Genomic DNA, 20,342 nt, shown 5'->3' with positions numbered 1-20,342 from the left:
CAGAACTGGACCCTGTCTCAGAAAAATATTATTATTCAGCAGTAGTTCTTTAGCCAGCAACAGTAGTGACTATAAACTTAGAGATGTTTATTCAGGAGCTGTGGATATAGCTGTCGATAGAGAGCTTGCCTAGAATGTATATATGATGCCCATATTTGGTCCTCAAGACTGCACAGATTGTATTTGGTGACACATACCAACAATCTGAACATTGTAGAGGAAGTGGCCAGAGGGTTAAAAGTTCAAGGTCACTCACAGCTAAAAAGTGAGTTTGAGGACCAACCTGGGAAAAATGAAATGCTGTCACAAAAAATAGATAAAAAATAAGTAAATAAAAATAAAAACAATTACAAATTGAAGGCTCATTCAGACCTACTGAATCAAGAATCTGATTTCAGGAACATAATCTTGTTGTAACAAGCCTTCCAGGTCATTCTGATGTCCTCACAAGTTTGAACATGAGCTTGCAAAGGTCCAAGTTTACATATGAAGGCAAAAGCTTTGGAAGCAAAAAGCACAAATTAAGTCCAGGATTGGCGCAGATTCCAATCAGCCTCCTAAATGAAAGTAACCGAGATTACAATGTTGACTCCTCCTGACACAGGCTTTCTCTGAGCCTTGGTAGGAGAGACATCTGCCCAAAGCCCTCTCCAACTGTCAAAACATCCTGATATTTGCTCCCGCTCTGCAGCTTGCTCTGTACTCTCTCGCTGAAAGCACTCACCTTCCCCATCTGTGCTTTCACCTGCATTGAATAAATAGCTTCTAACCGCCCTTCTTCCCACCCCTCTCTTCTTGGTATCCAAGATGAGAGCAGCGGGGAGGCAAAAGGTTAGTTGTAATGGACCCGAGTAAATGGATATACAACCTGATGTGGACTGACTTCCACAGCTGGCCTCTCTGTACTCATCTCATCTGCTTTGGCAACTGGCTCACCCTTTGACCTAACTCCCAGGAGTCTATCCCTGGAAAATTCCACTGCCAAATGCTGAGCTCACCTCTTCTCCTCAGAGATAATCCTGGGTCTGCAGGATAAAAGTTAACAAACCTGCCAACCATTCCTAACTGACCAGAGATAGAGCCCACCAATATGGAAACAATTACCAACCACTGTACCCATGAAACAACAGAGATAGGAAATTGGCTCTCTTCTAAACCAAATGGTAGCTATTAAGAATTCTTTGCCTTGTCTTTACTGTCCTTCTGAATCAATGCACTGATACCCAAAGGTGAAGAAATAGGGAAGCTGTGCATCCTGTTTGAGAGACTTGGCCTTTGACATGCTGGGAATAAAAAAAAAATAGCTTAAATGTGTGGGAACACCCCTGAAAGGATGCTGAGCCCCTCAAATAGCTTATCTGCTTCACTTCACTTCAACTGATTATGATCATTTTGCTTGATTAAAAGCAATCATAATAGTAACTGAGAATTATTTATTAAGCAAATGTTTAATTAAGATTAGTTTTTAATCTAGCACTTGACACATAGGAAGAAATGAAAGTATAATGTTGAATACGGAGCTAGGGAGGGAGAAAAGTATGATTAGAGTCAATTAGATCTCCTGTCAGACAGGAAGCCTGACGAAAGGTCCCTATCCTTTCATAGCCCTTGAAGCATCAATGAAGGGAGGGGGCCCCTATGGACAGTGTGTGCCAGGTACTTGGGAGTTGTCTAGTAACTTGGATAGTAGAGGGGAGGGACTAGCTCAGGGCCTGGGGACAGATTTGTTCTGAGATTGCTGCCTTCAGAGAGCTAGAAAAGCCGGAGGCTGAGGACTGAAAAGGAGAGGATGAGTAAGCTTTAATGACATCAGGAAACCAAAGATGGCAAGCTGCCAGACTGGCCTGCCAGTAATGGCCAGAACGGTGCTGTGACTCTGAGCCTCCAGCACATCTAATCCTGTCCCATGAGAATCTGAGCTCGCCATCCAGCATGCCCTTGTAAGTGGAAGTGCCGCTACCTCACCATGGAGTCATCCTTCTCATTTGGAGTGATCCTTGCTGTCCTAACCATCCTCATCATTGCTGTTAATGCACTGGTAGTTGTGGCTATGCTGCTATCAATCTACAAGAATGATGGTGTTGGCCTTTGCTTCACCTTGAATCTGGCCGTGGCTGATACCTTGATTGGCGTGGCTATTTCTGGTCTAGTTACAGACCAGCTCTCCAGCTCTGCTCAGCATACACAGAAGACCTTGTGTAGCCTTCGGATGGCATTTGTCACTTCTTCTGCAGCTGCCTCTGTCCTTACCGTCATGCTGATTGCCTTTGACAGATACCTTGCCATTAAGCAGCCCCTCCGTTACTTCCAGATCATGAATGGGCTTGTGGCCGGAGCATGCATTGCAGGACTGTGGTTGGTATCTTACCTTATCGGCTTCCTCCCACTCGGAGTCTCCATATTCCAGCAGACCACCTACCATGGGCCCTGCAGCTTCTTTGCTGTGTTTCACCCAAGGTTTGTGCTGACCCTCTCCTGTGCTGGCTTCTTCCCAGCTGTGCTCCTCTTTGTCTTCTTCTACTGTGACATGCTCAAGATTGCCTCTGTGCACAGCCAGCAGATCCGGAAGATGGAACATGCAGGAGCCATGGCCGGAGCTTACCGACCCTCACGTCCTGTCAATGACTTCAAGGCTGTTCGTACTATAGCTGTTCTTATTGGGAGCTTCACTCTGTCCTGGTCTCCCTTTCTCATCACTAGCATTGTGCAGGTGGCCTGCCACAAATGCTGCCTCTACCAAGTGCTGGAAAAGTACCTGTGGCTCCTTGGAGTTGGCAACTCCCTACTCAACCCACTCATCTATGCCTATTGGCAGAGGGAGGTTCGGCAGCAGCTCTACCACATGGCCCTGGGAGTGAAAAAGTTCTTCACTTCAATCCTCCTCCTTCTCCCAGCCAGGAATCGTGGTCCAGAGAGGACCAGAGAAAGCGCCTATCACATCGTCACTATCAGCCATCCGGAGCTCGATGGCTAAGACGGTAAGGAAGGAATGTTTCAAAATGCCTTTCCCTTTCCCACTCTGGATCCCAGCTAGGTGATAATATGACACCCCCCCCCAATGTGAGAACTTCCCTCAGCAAACTGACCACCAACCTCCTACATCTCACACCTTCAGAATGGGGCAAAAGAAGCTGGATCTTGACTTTCATCTCTAATCAGTTTCTACACCTGCAAATCCCTCTCCTTTCCTTTGGAAATAGGCCTGTTTACTGTACAGATATACTCGCTTCAAGGAGTATACTGCTGAAAGGGTGTTTGTATATCAGATTCTATTTCTGATTATACCAGAGATATGCTGTCCAATAGAAATATAATGTAAGGAGCATACACAATTTTAATATTCTAGTAATCATGTTAAGAAAGAGGCAAAATTAAGGGTTTTTTTTTGTCTCAGCTTTGATTTCTAAATTCTTATTTTACTTGTATATATTTATGGGGTACAATGTGATACTTAAAGTGTATAGTAATACTGATCAAATCAGAGTTACATTTCCATCACATTAAACATTAATATTGATTATTTAACCCAGCATGTTCAAAATATTGATTCAACATTTAATCAATATGAAAATAACCATACGTTTTTTCACGCCAAGTCTTTGAAATCAGGTGTGCATTTTTACTCTTACAGAACATCTCACTTCAAATTGACTACACCTCAATGCTCAAGAGCCGTAAGTAGGTAGTGGCCCCATACAAGACAGCACAGCACTAGTGATGCAGTTCTTTTTAACTATTTATTTTAATGATTGACTACAATCCCTCTCTTCGGAGTCCCCACCTTCCCTAACTTATATCACAGGTTACACATAGCAAGTTCACATTGAATACAGGAACCTAGATTATAAAACCCAATGTCTGTCTGTCGTCATATGGCTCTAAACTATCTTTCTTTAGTAAATTCCCTCTCTCGTGATCATTTCTGTTATAAGCACGTCATCCGTCACCTTTTTAACTCTTTGCTACACCTTCCCTACTGTTGCCGCCTAGGTCACTTAACAGCTACTTGCTGATGACAGTACACAACCCCAAATTGAGACACTGTAAAGGAAGAAAGAGGGAAAGGAGGTAGGTACCAAGGTAGGCACTGCCAAGCTCTCGAGTGACCCCACCTTGCTCCTCAGAACTACATGTTTTTTTAATTGAACTCGTTCTGAGATGTGTATTTTCCTAAGAAACTCAATCATGTAAGAAGCAGCAAGGGTCAAGGGCAGAACTGGGAGGGGGAGTGTCCAGGGACTCAGGAAGCATGCTCTGCCTTCCTCTTTTTCCTCATCCTCCCAGTCTCCACCACGGATGGCTACAGTAAGACTCTCAGAACGCTGAGCTTAATAACTTCCCAGAAAGACAGTTGATAACCAAAAGTGGCAAGAAGGACGTAAAACTGTGGGTTAATCTTTCTTTGATTTAGACTTTAAACACCCTGAAATGTTATTCCTTCACTATCTTTAAGATGATGGCTTCATGTGACTGATATGCAAAGGCTCATTCCAAGACACCATTGTAATTCTTTCGAATCTGAAATACTATTCTGAAGCCATTCTCCTCGCCCTGGGATGTCATAACAACATGATGCTTTTCAATTGATTTTTCTTAATTCTCCTTTAGTCTGAACTCTCGGCTTTCCTGCATCAGCCACTCAGAGGATAATGATGACTTCTTTGCTATTCTCCACCCTTTAAGATACCCTTTCTATCTTTATCCTCTATCTAAATAAGAGCCTGATTCCTGCAGATCTATACCACACACATCAACCCCTGCTTAGGTAAGATGCTCTGTGGTTGTACTGACTTAAGAGGAGGATAGGGCTCGCTTTCACTACAGCAGACTTTATGTTCCTGCACCTGAGAAAGATTTTGCTTCTTGAGTAAACTAGGTCTGAGTTACTGTGAACTAGCTAAAATACAAATAAAAGTGGATTTGGGGGAAAACTGAAAACAGGCTCAAAGCAATTCCCTCTCAATTGGTGTTCACAGCTTAATTCCTGGCTTTGGTGGAAAGGGCAGATCTTGCTAAGATAATGTAAGTTATGTGGAACAGAATTCATTCACTAGCCTGACTTGATCATTCCATATTATAAACATATCAAAGCACTACATTGTACTTCATAGATATACACACATATTTTTCAACCAGAAATAAAAAATAAATAAAATAAAGGTGTTTAAAGCCACAAAAGAAAAGCAGGAGCTAAGGAGGGATTAGCTCTAGTGTAAGGAGCCTGAGATCTCTGAGATCATCACTGTAGCTGAGAAACCACAGATAAGTGTCCAAATTACGATTGATTCATTAATTCTTCAAGTTATTTATCTTTACTATTTTTGATTTATTTTTATTATTTTGCATGTATGAGTGTTTTACCTGTTTGTGTACCACATGTGTGTCTGGTGCCCAAGGAAGTGATGACCCTCCATAAGGGTGCTAGAAATCAAACCTGAATCATTTAGCAAGAACAAGTGCTCTTAACCACTGAGCCAACTCCCCAGCCCCACTTGTTACAACTCTTAAAACAAAACTCCTAGGGCTGGTGAGATGGCTCAGCGGGTAAGAGCACCCGACTGCTCTTCCGAAGGTCCAGAGTTCAAATCCCAGCAACCACATGGTGGCTCACAACCATCCGTAACGAGATCTGGTGCCCTCTTTTGGAGTGTCTGAAGACAGCTACAGTGTACTTACATATAATAAATAAATAAATCTTAAAACAAACAAACAAACAAAAAAAACTCCTATTCTGTTTAACTGGGGTAATCAGATCAACCCTATGTAACTATGGTAAGAATCAACTCAATTGCACAAAATATTGTTTGTGAAGACATCTAGTAAACTACAAGACAGGGTTGGTTTTCTTCTTCATTAAAGAGAATCCTAAAGAATGAAACATGTAGGTGAAATGTTTAAGGGACTCTATCATATTCAGATATTAAGATCTACAAGGCAAGGGCAATTTGGCTCAAAACTGTGAAACCTTCACCTGATGAATACGCTTTTTGTTTTGTTTTGTTTTGTTTTGTTTTGTTTTGTTTTGTTTTTATGATGTACAGGTCTAGAGGAATGGCTCAATGGTTAAGCTCACTTGGTGTTCTTGCAGAGGACCTGGTTCCATTTCCCAGCACTCACATGTTGGCTAACAATGGCCCGTAACTCCAGTTGTGGGGGATCCAACACCCTCTTCTGGCCTCTATGAGCACATGTACACAGTTCTCAGCATACATGCAGGCTTACACAAATACATATGAAATACTGTTTCTGAAATATATGTAGGAGTTCAGGGTAGGCCTGGTCTACACAGTGAATTTTAGGACAACCAGGGCTAGAGAGAGAGAGAGAGAGACTCTGTCTCAAAACAACCAAAAAATAAATAAAAATAAAAAAGACTCAGGAAGCCGGGCGTGGTGGCGCACACCTTTAATCCCAGCACTTGGGAGGCAGGGGCAGGCGGATTTCTGAGTTCGAGGCCAGCCTGGTCTACAAAGTGAGTTCCAGCACAGCCAGGGCTATACAGGGAAACCCTATCTCGAAAAACAAAACAAAACAAAACAAAGCAAAACAAAGCAAAACAAAACAAAACAAAACAAAACGACTCAGGAAGAGGGGCTGGAGAGGTGGGTCAGTGGTTAAGAGAAGTGGCTGCTCTTCCGTAGAACCCAGCTTCCACGTGGTAACTCACAAATGTAACTCTAGTTCCCCAGGATCTAGCACCCTCTTCTGGCCTCCGCAGACACTGCACACATGTGGTGCACAGGCATGCATTCTGGCAAGCACTCAAATAAATAAAATGAAATAAAAATAAATAAAATCCCCCCAAAATAAAAGATGCAAGGTGCAAAAAAAGCAGTAAATCTAATATCTTAGCAACATCAAGGAAGAGCAAGTTAAGGCTCTAGTATTACACACTTGGGTTTGAGAATTAACTGCAATTAAAAACATTATGATAAATAAGCTTTCCAGAGATTCCAAATGCTATGCAAAAATTAGTGGCTCCCTTTGATGAAGGCTCGTTCACAAAGAAGAGGAAACAGACTTTATTTATATACCCAATGTTATCCCACAGACTTACAAAGAAGCCAGTTTCTATTCAGCAACTGATCAAAACATCCAAAAGATATTAAGACACTGACTCAATTAATGTGGAGTTATCAGTTACATTCACAGTTTCCAAGAGCAGCTTACTGTAAATGTGTTGTAAAAATTGTCTCACGATCAAATTTCATATTGAACCCTTGAGAAACTAAACCAATGCATATCACATTTTTGTTTCAGCTGCAGGACTTCTCTCAAGAACATGAAATCACATATCCTTCTGTATGAGGTGTTTTGAGTGTTTTACAACTGGTAAAGGCAGGTTGTCCTGACCTGCCGACACTCTTACATGACCATTCAGTTCATCTCTAGAAGTTGGCCAGCCAGAACTGCCCTTGGAATATCTTCTCCCTAGATGAAGTATTAACTGACTCAAAGGAGAATTGATGTCATGAGCTTGATTTCATTTGCAGCAAGTTTGGTAACTGGCCAATGTGAAGACTACTGAAATGAGCAAGCATGAGAGATACTCTGAAAACATGCAGAAGGAATAAGATGTCAATACCTGGGCAATAACAACAGCAATGTATTCCAGGACAGACTACAACTCCTGGAGATAACATCTGTCACTCAACACTGAATGATAACTTCAGTACCTTCCTCACTATTTCTTCAAAGGCAATGGAGCAGTCTGGAATCACCTCCTCTTCCATGAATTCTCATTTGCTATTTCTTCAATCTTACAACTCAGTGGTGGTACCTACAAATGTTAACGCTCATTAATTGTATATCTCTCCACCCGTCTATCCCCAAAACATTTAAGAGTGAGGTGCTATAAAATTGCATCTTTGCTGGGACTTCTTTTAGAGGTGCCCACTGATTTATGGAAGATATTTACTAACCCTTTCTTATTAAAACTTTTACTCATTTTAGAAATCTTTGAACATAGTTCAGGTACTTATAATTATACCCTCCAGAGATGACCACTTTTATTCTCCATTGTTTTTTATACTTTATATTATATTATGCATATTTTCCTATGTCATTGTGTCTTCTTCAGTATAAATAACCTGTGCATAAATCTCTAATGTGCCTCTGTTCAATTACTGAATTTTATTTTATTTTATACAGTCTTCAAAGCAGCATTAATAAATCAACAAGTATTATGTCTTGATAAGAATTTAGATTTAGGCTCTGTGTGGTGGCATACACCTTTAATCCCAGCACCAGGGAGGCAGAGGCAGAGTTGAGGCCAGCCTGGTCTACATGGTGAGCTCCAGGACAGCTAATAATATATAGATAACCTGTCTCAAAAACAACAACAACAAGAGCAAAATAGATTCAGGTGATGTTTCCATGGGCTGACTACTAAGGACATCATCTATAAACCACACAAGAACAGACAGCACTGACACGACTATCTCAAGGAAATAAAAGCCCACAAGTTGCTGAAACATAAGACATTCCAAGAAAACCTAGTTTATGTAAGATCTGGTTTGGTTTAACAAAAGGAAATCTTTGATCAGTCCTGCTTATCAAGATGCCTAATCCTTCTCGTGAAATTCAGAAAGCTGAACTACAGAGCACAATCATTTTTAAAAAGCCCTTTACCATGTAATCCCATGAATACAACACAGTGTGATATCCAGGTATCAATTTCAATGTTGTCACTCAAATTTGTCTGAAGCCATCTTTGTACAGTATCACAAACTACTAAGCAAGAGTGAGAGTCAAGCATCTACACACAGTGCTAGGCGGTGATTCTTGATGCAGATGAAGATGAGACACTGTAGTCCTCTGAGCGTCTCACTGAAAGGGAGAGGTGTGCTCTGGCCGCTGGCTCAGGCATGGCAGGATAAGGTGCATAAGAGTTTAACGTGCTCTCCAGCCATATGCTCCCTAGATTTACAAGCTGTCAGGATCACAATCAGTTGCTGGGCTCAAGCAGCCCTCTCACGAGGAAGCCTAGAAACCACCAATACAGCTGCTAAGGGTCTAAGTCTGTCGTTACAAAGCACCCCCATTTCTTTAAACTCTGCTCCTTTATAGTGGGGCAGGCAGGCAGGATTCATTTGCTCCGGAGTACCAGAGGAAGTAAGATCACACAGGGTGTAAAAGCCTGAGGAAACTCCACATACGTTTGTTCCTTTTTGATATACGCTGCCTGACGATCCCATAATTTAATCCCACTTCCCATTCACCATAATAACTGTGCACTGGTCCCAGTTCTGTCTCAACTGTGTTGATATTAAGGCACTACACAGCTGATAAATACACGGAGACAGTGCTATCTCAGGTCCTGTAAAAGGCTGCACTGCCTTACAAAACTGTTAAATGCATTTTTATAAATTTGTTCACTGAGACAGTCAACAGATGTGAAAACACTTCACACAGAAAGGCAATTGAAAATCCTATCAGCTTGGGACTACTTCAGGAAAGGACAAGATGCAAAAACCAATAAATTATATCTGAATGGCTATGAGATTATTTCAAGTGTGAAAAACTGATTCAGAATAAGTGGCTCTTTATACCTCACAGTTTCAAGCACCAAGTCCCCTCATAATCTTAAATACAGTGACATTAAACTTTTTTCTTACTAAGTGGTAGGAACATAGATGCATTATAAAGTGCTTAGAATGAGTAAGGAACAGCTCAACCAACTGGAGTCTGATGCTGAGACAGTGAATAGAGAGAAGTACCCTTTAGACTAAAACTAGAAATGATTATTACAGTCCTAACAGGGATGTCATGAATGGTGTCCTTTTTTTTTTTTTAAGGAAAGTGAACCTTTTAAAAGATTTGTTTTTATGTGTATAGCTATTTTGTCTGTGTGTATGTATATGCATTGCATGTGTGCCTTGTACCTGCAGAGACCATCTGGATCTCTCAGAGCTGGAGTTACACAGTTGTGAGCTGCTGTGTAGGTACTAGGAACTGAATCTGGATCTTCTGCAAGAGCAGCAAGCGCTCTTAAATTCTAAGCTCCCGGAAGGCAAGTTTTGATTGTTTGTAACAGAGGCTCACTGTGTAGTCCTGGCTGTCCTGGAAGTCACCATGTAGATCAAGCTGGCCTTGAACTCACAGATATAGTCTGCCTCTGCCTCCTTGAATTAAAGATGCACACCACCACACCTGGCCTTAAGAAGGCAACTTTTTACTCTAGCTTATATGTAATGCATTACTAGAGGAGAGTGAAGCAATTAAAGTCTTAGTGAACAAAGAATTATTTATAATCAGGTACTTAACAGCTTAATCATTTGTCCTAAAATTTTATGACAAAATACAACTTTACATTGGAAGAGAGGACTAGAAGTCTAGCCCCATGTCCAAATTAAAAACTTCAAAGTTTCGTCTATACTAACTCCCCATTCTAAACATCTGAACCCTGCAGTGTGGCCCACTGTGAGCTGTGCTGGCTTAGACTGGAGGAAGAAGGGACAGGGTAACAATGGAGGTAATGGAAGAGAGACCAACAAAGGGAAGTTGTAGAAAGTGGAAAAATAACAGGGAAATTATATAAGCATAGTCACAGTCTCTGAGAAAGCAATCGAAATCCAGAATCACATGTAAGTGTCAAAGAATCACTAATCACAAAAATCTACTGACCTCCTTCTCTCAAATGGTGCCATAAGTATTGAGGAATTAATGGAATCAGACCTTTTAGTACTCACCTACTATAAACTTTAAGTGACTCCTAACAAGGTACATAGTATACAGCTCACATAGTGATAATAAGCATGGGCTCACGAGCCAGACCTTGCTTAACATTCTGGCACTGCTACTTTCAATGAGCCAAGTACTTCAATTTCATATACGTCACTTTCTATTCTGAAAAATGAGACTAGTTAGTGCCTGCCTCATGGGGGCTTTTAAGGACTTAGTTTTATAAATACACTATAGTTACAACAGTATCTGGCATATAATAAATCACTGAACTCTCTCCCCATCCCTCCCTCTCTAATCAGAGATGTGGTGATGGCAAATGTACATAAAACAAGTCCTCAGGTCAGGGGAAAGACACGGGCTGGAGATGTACATCGGAAGCCATCAGCATCCAGGCAGTACTTAAAATCATCACAGTACTGCCTCTAGTATTAGCTAAAATGTGAAGTGATTCTTATCATAAATCATCTGGTAGCTCAATATTTAAATTAACATATACCATACTATGTTCTGAACCTTTACCATATTTTTGGGTATTCTATCGCATCCTTTGGCTACAGATTAATTCACATCATCATTTAACAAATATCTACTGTGTATAACTTTGCTAGGCATTAAGGATCCAGTAGTGAACAAAATCAATAGAATTCCTCTGCAGAGATTCCAGGCTGAACATAAATGTAGATACTAGTCGAATGGTCATGCAAATACAATGTAAAGTTATACACTGTGATACATTGTAAGAAACTGTAACAAGGTAGGTTAATGGCACTAGGGGAAAGGAAATGACTTATAGTTTTCTATTACGGAATCTAATGATTAAGAGACCACAGAGGTGGGGCACTGGAGGAGCCAGAGTGACCAGGAGGAGGAGTGGGAGGGATATACATAGTGTTCATGTTCCAAGTTCTCAAAAAACAAGCTTGAAAATTACCAAATGTGTACTATTAAAATAACAGCAAAATAAACATAAGCAAGGAAAAACTATTACACACCTACTAGGTGTCAAAACAATTCCACCAAGACATCTGGGAAGGATGTTGGGCAGCAGTAACTCCTGTTCCTTGCTGCTGGGAATGCAAAACTGTACAGCCACTAAAAAAAGACACTTTGGCAACTTCTTGTACAATTAGCACACCATTCTGCAATCATGTTTCTTGATGTTTACATAAACAAACTGAATTTACACCTATACAAAATCTTATACACAAATGTTTACCACTCCTTTATTATTGCCCAAACTTGAAAGCTACCAAATATCCTTTAGTGGGTAAATGGATAAACAGCCAACGCCAGAGGAAATGAAGTATTACTCAACACCATTTAGGCTTGGATCTTAAGGGTTGCCCCCTTAAGGGTTCTGTGCTGAGGGATTGGTTCTTGGCTAATGATACTACTGGGATATAGGAGGAAATGAGGTAGGACCTAGTTGCCAGAAATAGGTCACTGAAGTACATCCTTGATGGCAATATTGGTACAAAGGTTCCTTCATCTTTCTCCTTGCTTCCTGGCTACTACAGAGTAGGTGGGCTTTCTTCTATAGTTTTATGCCACAGTGGGCTTCATCAAAGACCCCAAAGCATGGTCATTTCACCTAATGGAACTGAAACATCTCAAAACATAGGCCAAAATAAACCTCTCCTCCTTTATGTTTCCCTGCTATTCTGTCACAGTGGCAAAATGTTGTCTAATATAGCACTAAACCAAAATGAGATATACAGCCATTAAGACATAGAACAGGAACAAAGAGATGGCTAGCACTTGTTACTCTTGCAGAGGATGTACATTCAGTTCCCAGCACCTACATGGCAGTTCACAATCTTCTGTCACTCCTGTGGCCTCCCTTCCCCCAGCCTGGAACCTGCTTGCTCAAGGGTGGAGCTACCAGCTCATTCGTCCTGCCACGCCTACTGCTGGAACCTGCCTTTGCCGCCTGGAGGCACACACGTGTTCGTCCTGCTACTGGACCCTGAGTTACTTGGCGGGATATTGGGTTCCCTCCCCCTTCCTTTATAACTGAGTGTCTGAAAATAGTAAAATTGAGCCTTGATCAGAACGTTGTTGTCTTGGCTCCATTGTTTCTTCCGCCCCGTCTAGATTCCTCTCTTTTCAGTTCGAACTGCCATTCTCAGTTGAACCGTTCGTGTTGTGGACTGCGGGCAGGCCGCAACAACTCCAGTTCCAGGGTATCCAACACCCCTTCTTGGCTTCCAGAAACACCAGGCACACAGGTGCTCCATAGACATACAATGCAGGCAAAACACCCATGTACACAAAATAAAAATAAATCTTAAAAAAAAACCCACAGAGGACAGTTAAATGAACGTTGTTAAGTAAAAGAAGCCCATGTGAAAGACTACTGTATGATTCCAACTATGTGATACTCTGGAAAGACACTACCGTTGAAACAGTAAAAGTCTTACTGGTTGCCAAGGGCTAGGAGGATTTTTAGGGCAATAAAACCATTCTTTATGATTCTCTAATGGCAGAAATATGTTGGTAAAACACTTGTCAAGATGTATCCAGCCTTATCCACATAGTAACATCCACTCTTCCTTTCACTCAGCTTAAATGTCAACTCCACTATGAAGCTTTGGCAAATCCTCTAAGGCTTTTTCTCCTCCATCCTCCTGCAGCTCCTTCCTCTCCTGGTCCTTAGAACCTCCTGTCATGGTTTACTCTCAAACCAGTTTCTACTATAACGAGCTTAAAGAACAGACTCATTCTTCATATCCCCAACATCCAGGAAATAATAGCCACACAATAAACATTTGAACAACGCATGAGTGGATAATTAGGAAGACCTTCACTCTGAGCACAGGGCTCTAATTGTAAGCCCTGGGTAGCATTGTTCTGCAGATCCACTTGATTATTTGTTTCATATTCTGGAAAGAACCATGGGCCCAATATTTAAAAGGGCATGGCATTATGATGGCAAATGCCCTTGCAAAAACCACAATACACCTGTTCTACCTTCATAAATGTGCTTTAGGGATCCAGTCTCCATTTCAGAGTCACATTCTAGAGAATGCAACTTAAGAGTTATGAAAGGATGGGGGCTGGAGAGATGGCTCAGCAGGTAAGAGCACTTGACTGCTCTTCCAGAGGTCCTGAGTTCAAATTCCAGCAACCACACGGTGGCTCACAACCATCTGTAATGGGATCTGATGCCCTCTTCTGGTGTGTCTGAAGACACTACACTGTACTTATATATAATCAATCAATAAATAAATAAATAAATCTTGAAAAAAAACTGGCTGCTTCTGGGGCGCATACACACACCAGAAAAGAGAGAGAGAGAGAGAGTTATGAAAGGAGAGTAAATGAAGACAAAGTCAAAATGATTCAACCAATAAATACTTTAATGAGAACCAAGGTCAAAAACATACATAGCAGTAACTGTGCTGGTAGCCTGCTGCTGTAGCCTGTCTGGGGAAAACCAACTACATTTAACTCACAGTTGAAAAGAAGGCCCGTTTGAATGTCACCCACCAGTATCCATCTTCACAGAAGACACCAATCTGGGGTCACACTCTCAAAGTCGATACTTCCTCTCAGGGAAGAGGCAACACAAATGCAAAAACAACCTTCAGTCACCCTACTACTCTTCAGCCCGCTGCTTCTGTAAACACATACATCTTTGTCAAAATACATCAGGAACACAAAGAGGACCGGTAGAAAGGGTGGCAGGGCTGGGCTGATGGGTTTCCAGGTCTTAGATCTGAAGCCTCTTGAGCTGCTCATAGGTAATAAAAAACTGAAGAATGAGTCAGGGAAGATCATTGGGTGGAGAGTGAAAGCTAAGCCCAGTTTTTAAATTGTGCATTTCGTTCTCCTCATTCACTTAGTCTAAAGGGAATTGGCTTTAAAAGCCTTTCTTGAGATAAAATATGTTGAGTACCTACGCTGTACCCATTATGATCGGGAGCACTTAGCAATGAAAACACATTTCAATATACTTAGAGTATTCAAAAGCAAACAGCACAACACACGCACACGTGCATACACATACACACACACACACACACACACACACATACACACACACCTTGGTGCTAGAAAAGCTCTTATACACAATTCCAAATAAAGGCCTGTTCAGCCTACAGGTTCCAGAAAGGCAGTGAATTATTTTTCAACCCTGCTAAGCTCACAGGTACACACACAGCACCACACACAGTATCCAGCATATGGCTCTATACATGGGAGGCACTCAACACATCTGAAAGAGAGAGATTCACCCACAGCAAAAGATCTCTACTTGGCTGTGGATTCTTTCATACTATCAATGATTTGTGTCCTCTTAGTATTTTCCAGCTATTTGGGTCTCATAGTTATAGGTTAAGAAATCTCAGGCACAATAGCATGGACATTCCTGTGAGATCTTCCATCGATATTGCTAAAAAATTTCAGAGCACTTTTAAGACTGGCTGTGGTTGACATTTTGTTTTATTAGATTCATTTGCTTGTCCGCTTGTTTGTTTGTTTGTTTGTTTGCTGGGGAGTGGGGAGGGCATGTACCTGCTACATCATGTATATGGAGTTCAGAGGACAACGTTACAGAAGCCAGTAGTCATCATACACCACAAGTCCCCAGGATTAAACTCAGGTCATCAGATATAGAGGCGAGGACTTTTACCCACTGAGCCATCTCATCGGATGTTTTTATTTAAAGAGGAATGTTTGGCTCATCTTTTCTGTCCCTCTCAATGTATATTTGCCTCCAAGCGAAAGTTATATCGCTACTTGATTCCATTCACAGTGGTCTCCAATGGGATGCTGGAGTTTCTTACTTGCCTATAAAGGATTTAATAATTAAATCTTTCTTCCCATAACCTAGCATCACCTGACAATTCGAGGCACTGTCTTCCATTCTCAGTTTCTAAAAGGATACAATGATGTTCCAGGGTCCAAGTCGAAGCCAGTTGGGCCAAAATCCTTTATAGAGTGCAAAAAATCCCTCATGCTTCCACATCTGAGGTAAAGACATAAGCAAAAACAGTGCATTACACTTTGCTTACACTTGACAACCATTTTCCATGGCCATCCCGGCAACTATCGCTACTACGAATAGTCTCTTTTCTGAAGATGTACTTTGTAGTCTAAATCCATTCAAACCATTTATTATTCAACAACTATTTACTGAATACCCACCATTTACAACACATACTTCTTACTGCTGGGAATATAATTGTAAATAAGAGCTAGGGAAAAAAAAATAAGAGCTAGGCATGGCACTCTGGAAACAGAGGAAATAAAATCAGGAGTTCAAAGCTATCGTTAGCTACGCTAAGGCCAAGCTAGGCTATATGATCTCTCTCTCTCTCTCTCCCTTTCTCTCTCTCTCTCAAAAAACAAACAAACAAACAAAATACAAAAACAAAACAGCATTTAAATGTAATGTGTCCCAAACAAACAAAAAAGACAAATAGGCGGTGCTGGGTAGTACAAGGAGTTTTGAGGGAGAAGAACAGGAAAAAGAGATGATAATGGTGGATAATTCATTCAAGTACATCATAGTACATGATATGCATATGTATAATGAAACTGAAGAACAGGGGAGTGTCTGCTGTAAGAGACATAGCTACATAAGGTGATGGCACACATAAAGGACCCTATCGCTAGTCATCCAGGCCCGTGTATAAGTCTTCACACTATAGCATATCAGGACTGTTCTGTGTCAACAAAACAGACCGTAACCTATCCCCGTTATTGAATTATTTACTTTGAAAGAAACCAGCTGTCATACCATGATGAGAGGACTACATCATAGACAACTGAGGCATTTAACTAACACCCATATTAGTCATCTTTGAAGCAAATATGCTAGCCCCACTAAAGGATGACTGAAGCCCTAGCTAATATGGATTACAACCTCTTAGAGGACCTTAATCTAGAATCACTCAATGAAGCTGCTTCTCAATCCTGATCCACAAAACCTGGAAAAGATTAACTGTTCTTTTAAGACCACACAGCTATACCTAAGTTATACAGTCCATGTCACCATGGAATGGATATTCTAGTGAAGTTGACAAGCAAATGCATGCATTATTATAGACAGATTTCCATAGATACTAATATGTTGACACATATTATATCCAGAAGTTATAAAAGTGATAAAGAAAACCAGGGACGTGAATAAGGACTGGAGAAAGCTATTTCCTCCTCTGGCTCTGATTTTTTACTTTAAATTAGTGTGACTCTGCTACATCCACTCCAGTAGTGACTCGCTTGACAGGCCTAAAAACCTGGAAGCAGTCCTGAGGCAAAGAGTTTCAAGGAAACTCAGCCTCCTGGAACCTTGGCACTCCCATAGCTAGAATGGCCCAGATTTGTCCCTGCAATATCGTGGAGGGTATTGCATGATTTCTTACAGTATTTTACTGGGTAAGAGTTAGAAATCTCAGGGCAAGCTTAACAAAGTATACTTAGAATCTTCACTACAGCCAGGTATAGCAGGCTACATCGAATATTAGAATCAAGTTGGTGAATTCTTCTGACAAATGGAGATTCCCCACAGATACTTAAAATAACAGCCAAATTACACTCATGGAAGAATCTATCAAGGCCTAGGAAATAGGGGGGTTGTGGTATTGCATTATTCATGAGAAGGTCTGCTAGAGCAGAACCCCCTGGTGCTAGCTCTCACAAGGCTCAAAGGAGTAGCACAAATTGTGACTAGGGTGTAAAATCCTTACCTGTCATTAGCTGGCCCTAGACAGAGCTGTTTTATCTTTACTGTAAATATTACCTGGTTCCTGTAAGTCCTTTTGAAGTCATTCCTCTGTTTTGTGTCAGGTAACTACAATGCACTTTGCCTGCAGTGACATCCTACCCCTTTGTTTTCTGTATAAGACTGGTGTTCCGCTTTGTGACATTATCCTCAGATTCAATATGCTCTCTCCGCTCTCTCATGTTGCATCTGTTTGTCATTCGCTGACTCCTTCGCCCACCTGCAACCAGAGACCCGTTCCACGCAGATAGGAGACCCAAAAAAGGGGTTAGTCTGCGCCATGACTCCATGGTACATTTCTTTTCTTTTCTTTTCTTTTTTTTTTTTTTTTTGACAGTTGTGCAACTTTATTTGACATGAGCAGGTTAGTTCTCATCCACATTGACCGTCTGTAGATTTTTGAATGTGGTAACAGGCACGTAAGTCACCAGTGTGTAGAGCTTGTTTGGGGAATCCTCATCCTCATTACGATTTCTGGACAAGCGCACTCGGATGCGATATGGAACGTTCCTTATTCCCTTGGCCCAGACGGCCTTATTGAGCCTGGTGTCAATGCGCACATCTGGTGTCCCCATTTCCTTCATGGCAAACTTCCGAATTTCTTTGAGTGCCCGAGGAGCACGCTTCTTGAATCCCACTCCATGGATGCACTTGTGAATGTTGATGGTGTATTCTCGGGTCACCACCTCGTTGATGGCAGAACGGCCCTACTTCTTCTCGCCACCCTTCTTCGCGGGAGCCATTCTGCCAGGCCCAAGTAGGAAAGGAAGGGCGCAAGGGTTTGTGGGAAGTAAAGTCGCGTAACCGTCCATGGTACATTTCACGTGAATCCTTTGAGTATGGTGTGTGAGGAACAATAGGAACTGCTTTGCATTTTGCTGCCCTGATTTATACAGCAGGGCTCTCTATGCACCAAATGGTTTCAAGAACTAGATGACATAGGAAGGTCAAAAGCTGATGTCATATGCTGAATTCTGCCGTGTGTGGTATATAATAGACAGTTATCTATTAAGTCATGACAACATGTTGGGCGTTCTGTGAGATACTGAAAAATGTAGTTCTGCCTTTTCATTAGTGAAATGAATGTTACCACTGTTTTAAGAAATGGACATATTTTAATAAAATAATAATATGAGAAGCCAGATTTACAAGTGGCTCTTTTCTCATCCTGCCATTTAAGATCCCAGAAATTAGCCACGCCTTTAATCCCAGCACTCGGGAGGCAGAGGCAGGCAGATTTCTGAGTTCAAGGCCAGCCTGGTCTACAAAGTGAGTTCCAGGACAGCCAGGGCTACACAGAGAAACCCTGTCTCGAAAAACCAAAAAAAAAAAAAAAAAAAAAAAAAGATCCCAGAAATTAGTGTCATTATTAATCACTGGGGGGGGGGGGATAGATAATAACATAGTAAGGTTACTACTTATACACAGCCATTGGTAATATGCTTCTACCTCAGTAAATTCTGAAGGACTCAAGCCAAAATAAAGTTGAGATGCAGATAACCTAAAATTACAGAATCAAATGACAAGAGACCTCAGAGATAATCCAAACCTATCATTATCTCAGTCACCATGACAAATTCCTAACTGACCAACAATCTCCACCTACAAACTAAAATCAATCTTTAGGAATTCTAAATCATGCCATGTTGGTGTGTATGTGTGTGGTGGTGGGGGGGGGGGTGAGCCCACACCTTCAATCCCAGCTCTTGGGAGGCAGAGACAGGCAGATCTCTGCGAGTTCAAAGTCAGTCTGGTCTACAGAGGGAGTTCCAGGACAGATCGAGAAGCCTTATCTCAAAAAACAAACAGTGGTCCACAGGATCCTACATGATTCAGGCTCTGTTCCTCGCTGCAGAGTGATTTCCTATTATTTTCTCGTTCATTTGCCACACTCAGCCATATAATCCTTTCAACTCTTGAATATGTCAAACCCATTTCAAATCAGTTAGACCCCTTTATAATCTGCTCTTTATGGAGTTATTCCACCTGGCCATCTCCTTCCCATCATCCAAATTATCTGGAAGCTTTTGTTAAGCAGCGTAGCTGCAGGAATTCAGACCACCAAGTTGCTATTTCAATATGCTGTTATTTTCCACATAGTATTTACTTCTTTCTCAAATTATTTGTCTATCTTTCTCAACTACAATAGAATTTCCAATAGGGGATGAACAGTGTTTGCCTTGTTCACCTTCATATCCCCACCACCTCACAGATCTTGGAACATTAAAGTTTTTTAAAATATAAATTTGTTGGATATAAAGACACACAAAAATAGTATGATGCTCTAACAGTTCTAAGACTTATCTGAATCCTTATAAATCTCCAGGATAGTTGAAGAATCAGGTTGTGTGTAAACAAATAACTTCTGCAGGTAAACACAGATAACAGGGCTCTGCATTAAATATATAAAAATATATGTATCAATATGTTAATATCTACCAATATCTGCCTGTCTATATTAATTTGTGTACTTGTTTGTCAGCCTCACTAGAACGTACATTCTATAGGAGCATGGACTATATAAGTTATCTATTGCTGTGTAATAAATAAAGTGATTTAGTAAATAAACTGCCCTGGAAACATAATAAATGGAAATATTTGTATCTCTATTTCCATGAAACTTTACTGAGACAACCAGTAAAAGTAAATCCAATGAAATGTACTAAATATGAATAAAATGTGATATAGCTATGCAGTTTAGTGTTTTATTCAGCAATAAAAAGAATCAAAGGCTTGATATATGCTAGTATGGATGAACATTGAAAGCATGTTACTTGAAAGAAACCAATTTAAAAGGTCATACAATATGGTTCTATTTCTATGAAATATCTAGAACAGACATTGATAGAAAGAAGCAAGCAAGCTAGTATTTACTCAGGACTAAATGGATGGGAGAAACAGAGGTGGTGTACAGGGTATATAAGTCATT

General features: G+C 41.0%; 2 protein-coding genes and 1 pseudogene across 8 annotated transcripts in view; 1 reads left to right on the top strand and 2 right to left on the bottom strand.

The window, feature by feature from the left end:
- The first annotated feature begins 1,966 nt into the window (after nucleotides 1-1,966).
- On the top strand, nucleotides 1,967-2,974 carry Gpr119 (G protein-coupled receptor 119). Its single transcript, XM_021152625.1, has one exon. It carries the CDS (start codon nucleotides 1,967-1,969, stop codon nucleotides 2,972-2,974), a length of 1,008 nt encoding a protein of 335 aa, XP_021008284.1.
- An 11,053-nt stretch (nucleotides 2,975-14,027) lies between these two features.
- Nucleotides 14,028-18,225, bottom strand: LOC110286557 (large ribosomal subunit protein eL31 pseudogene; annotated as a pseudogene). Its single transcript, XR_015047175.1, has 3 exons — nucleotides 17,432-18,225; nucleotides 15,575-15,655; nucleotides 14,028-14,440 (listed from the first exon to the last, which is right to left on the bottom strand). The product of XR_015047175.1 is annotated as a large ribosomal subunit protein eL31 pseudogene (transcript).
- Slc25a14 (solute carrier family 25 member 14) overlaps nucleotides 14,028-20,342 on the bottom strand; it is a 39,842-nt gene continuing 33,527 nt past the window's right edge. For 5 of the 6 annotated variants that reach the window (XM_021152971.2, XM_085838195.1, XM_021152972.3 and 2 more), the window contains 2 exons: nucleotides 15,575-15,655; nucleotides 14,028-14,440 (listed from right to left, as the gene is read on the bottom strand). In XM_021152971.2, coding sequence (XP_021008630.1) covers nucleotides 14,399-14,440; nucleotides 15,575-15,655 — 123 coding nt within the window. In that variant the 3' untranslated portion in view covers nucleotides 14,028-14,398. Of the gene's footprint in view, nucleotides 14,441-15,574; nucleotides 15,656-17,431; nucleotides 19,806-20,342 lie in introns of all 6 variants that reach the window. The other variant, XR_015047174.1, reaches the window with a different exon arrangement.

This window comes from Mus caroli, unplaced genomic scaffold (assembly GCF_978045245.1).
Source record: "Mus caroli unplaced genomic scaffold, Mus_caroli_1 scaffold_5, whole genome shotgun sequence".
Lineage (NCBI taxonomy): Eukaryota > Metazoa > Chordata > Mammalia > Rodentia > Muridae > Mus > Mus caroli.
Note: the sequence above shows the minus strand (reverse complement) of the source record. Positions and strands in the feature narration are given on the sequence as shown.

Excerpts from the sequence above, each read along its gene's own strand:
- Gpr119 (XM_021152625.1), top strand. The coding sequence starts at position 1,967 with ATGGAGTCATCCTTCTCATTTGGAGTGATCCTTGCTGTCCTAACCATC.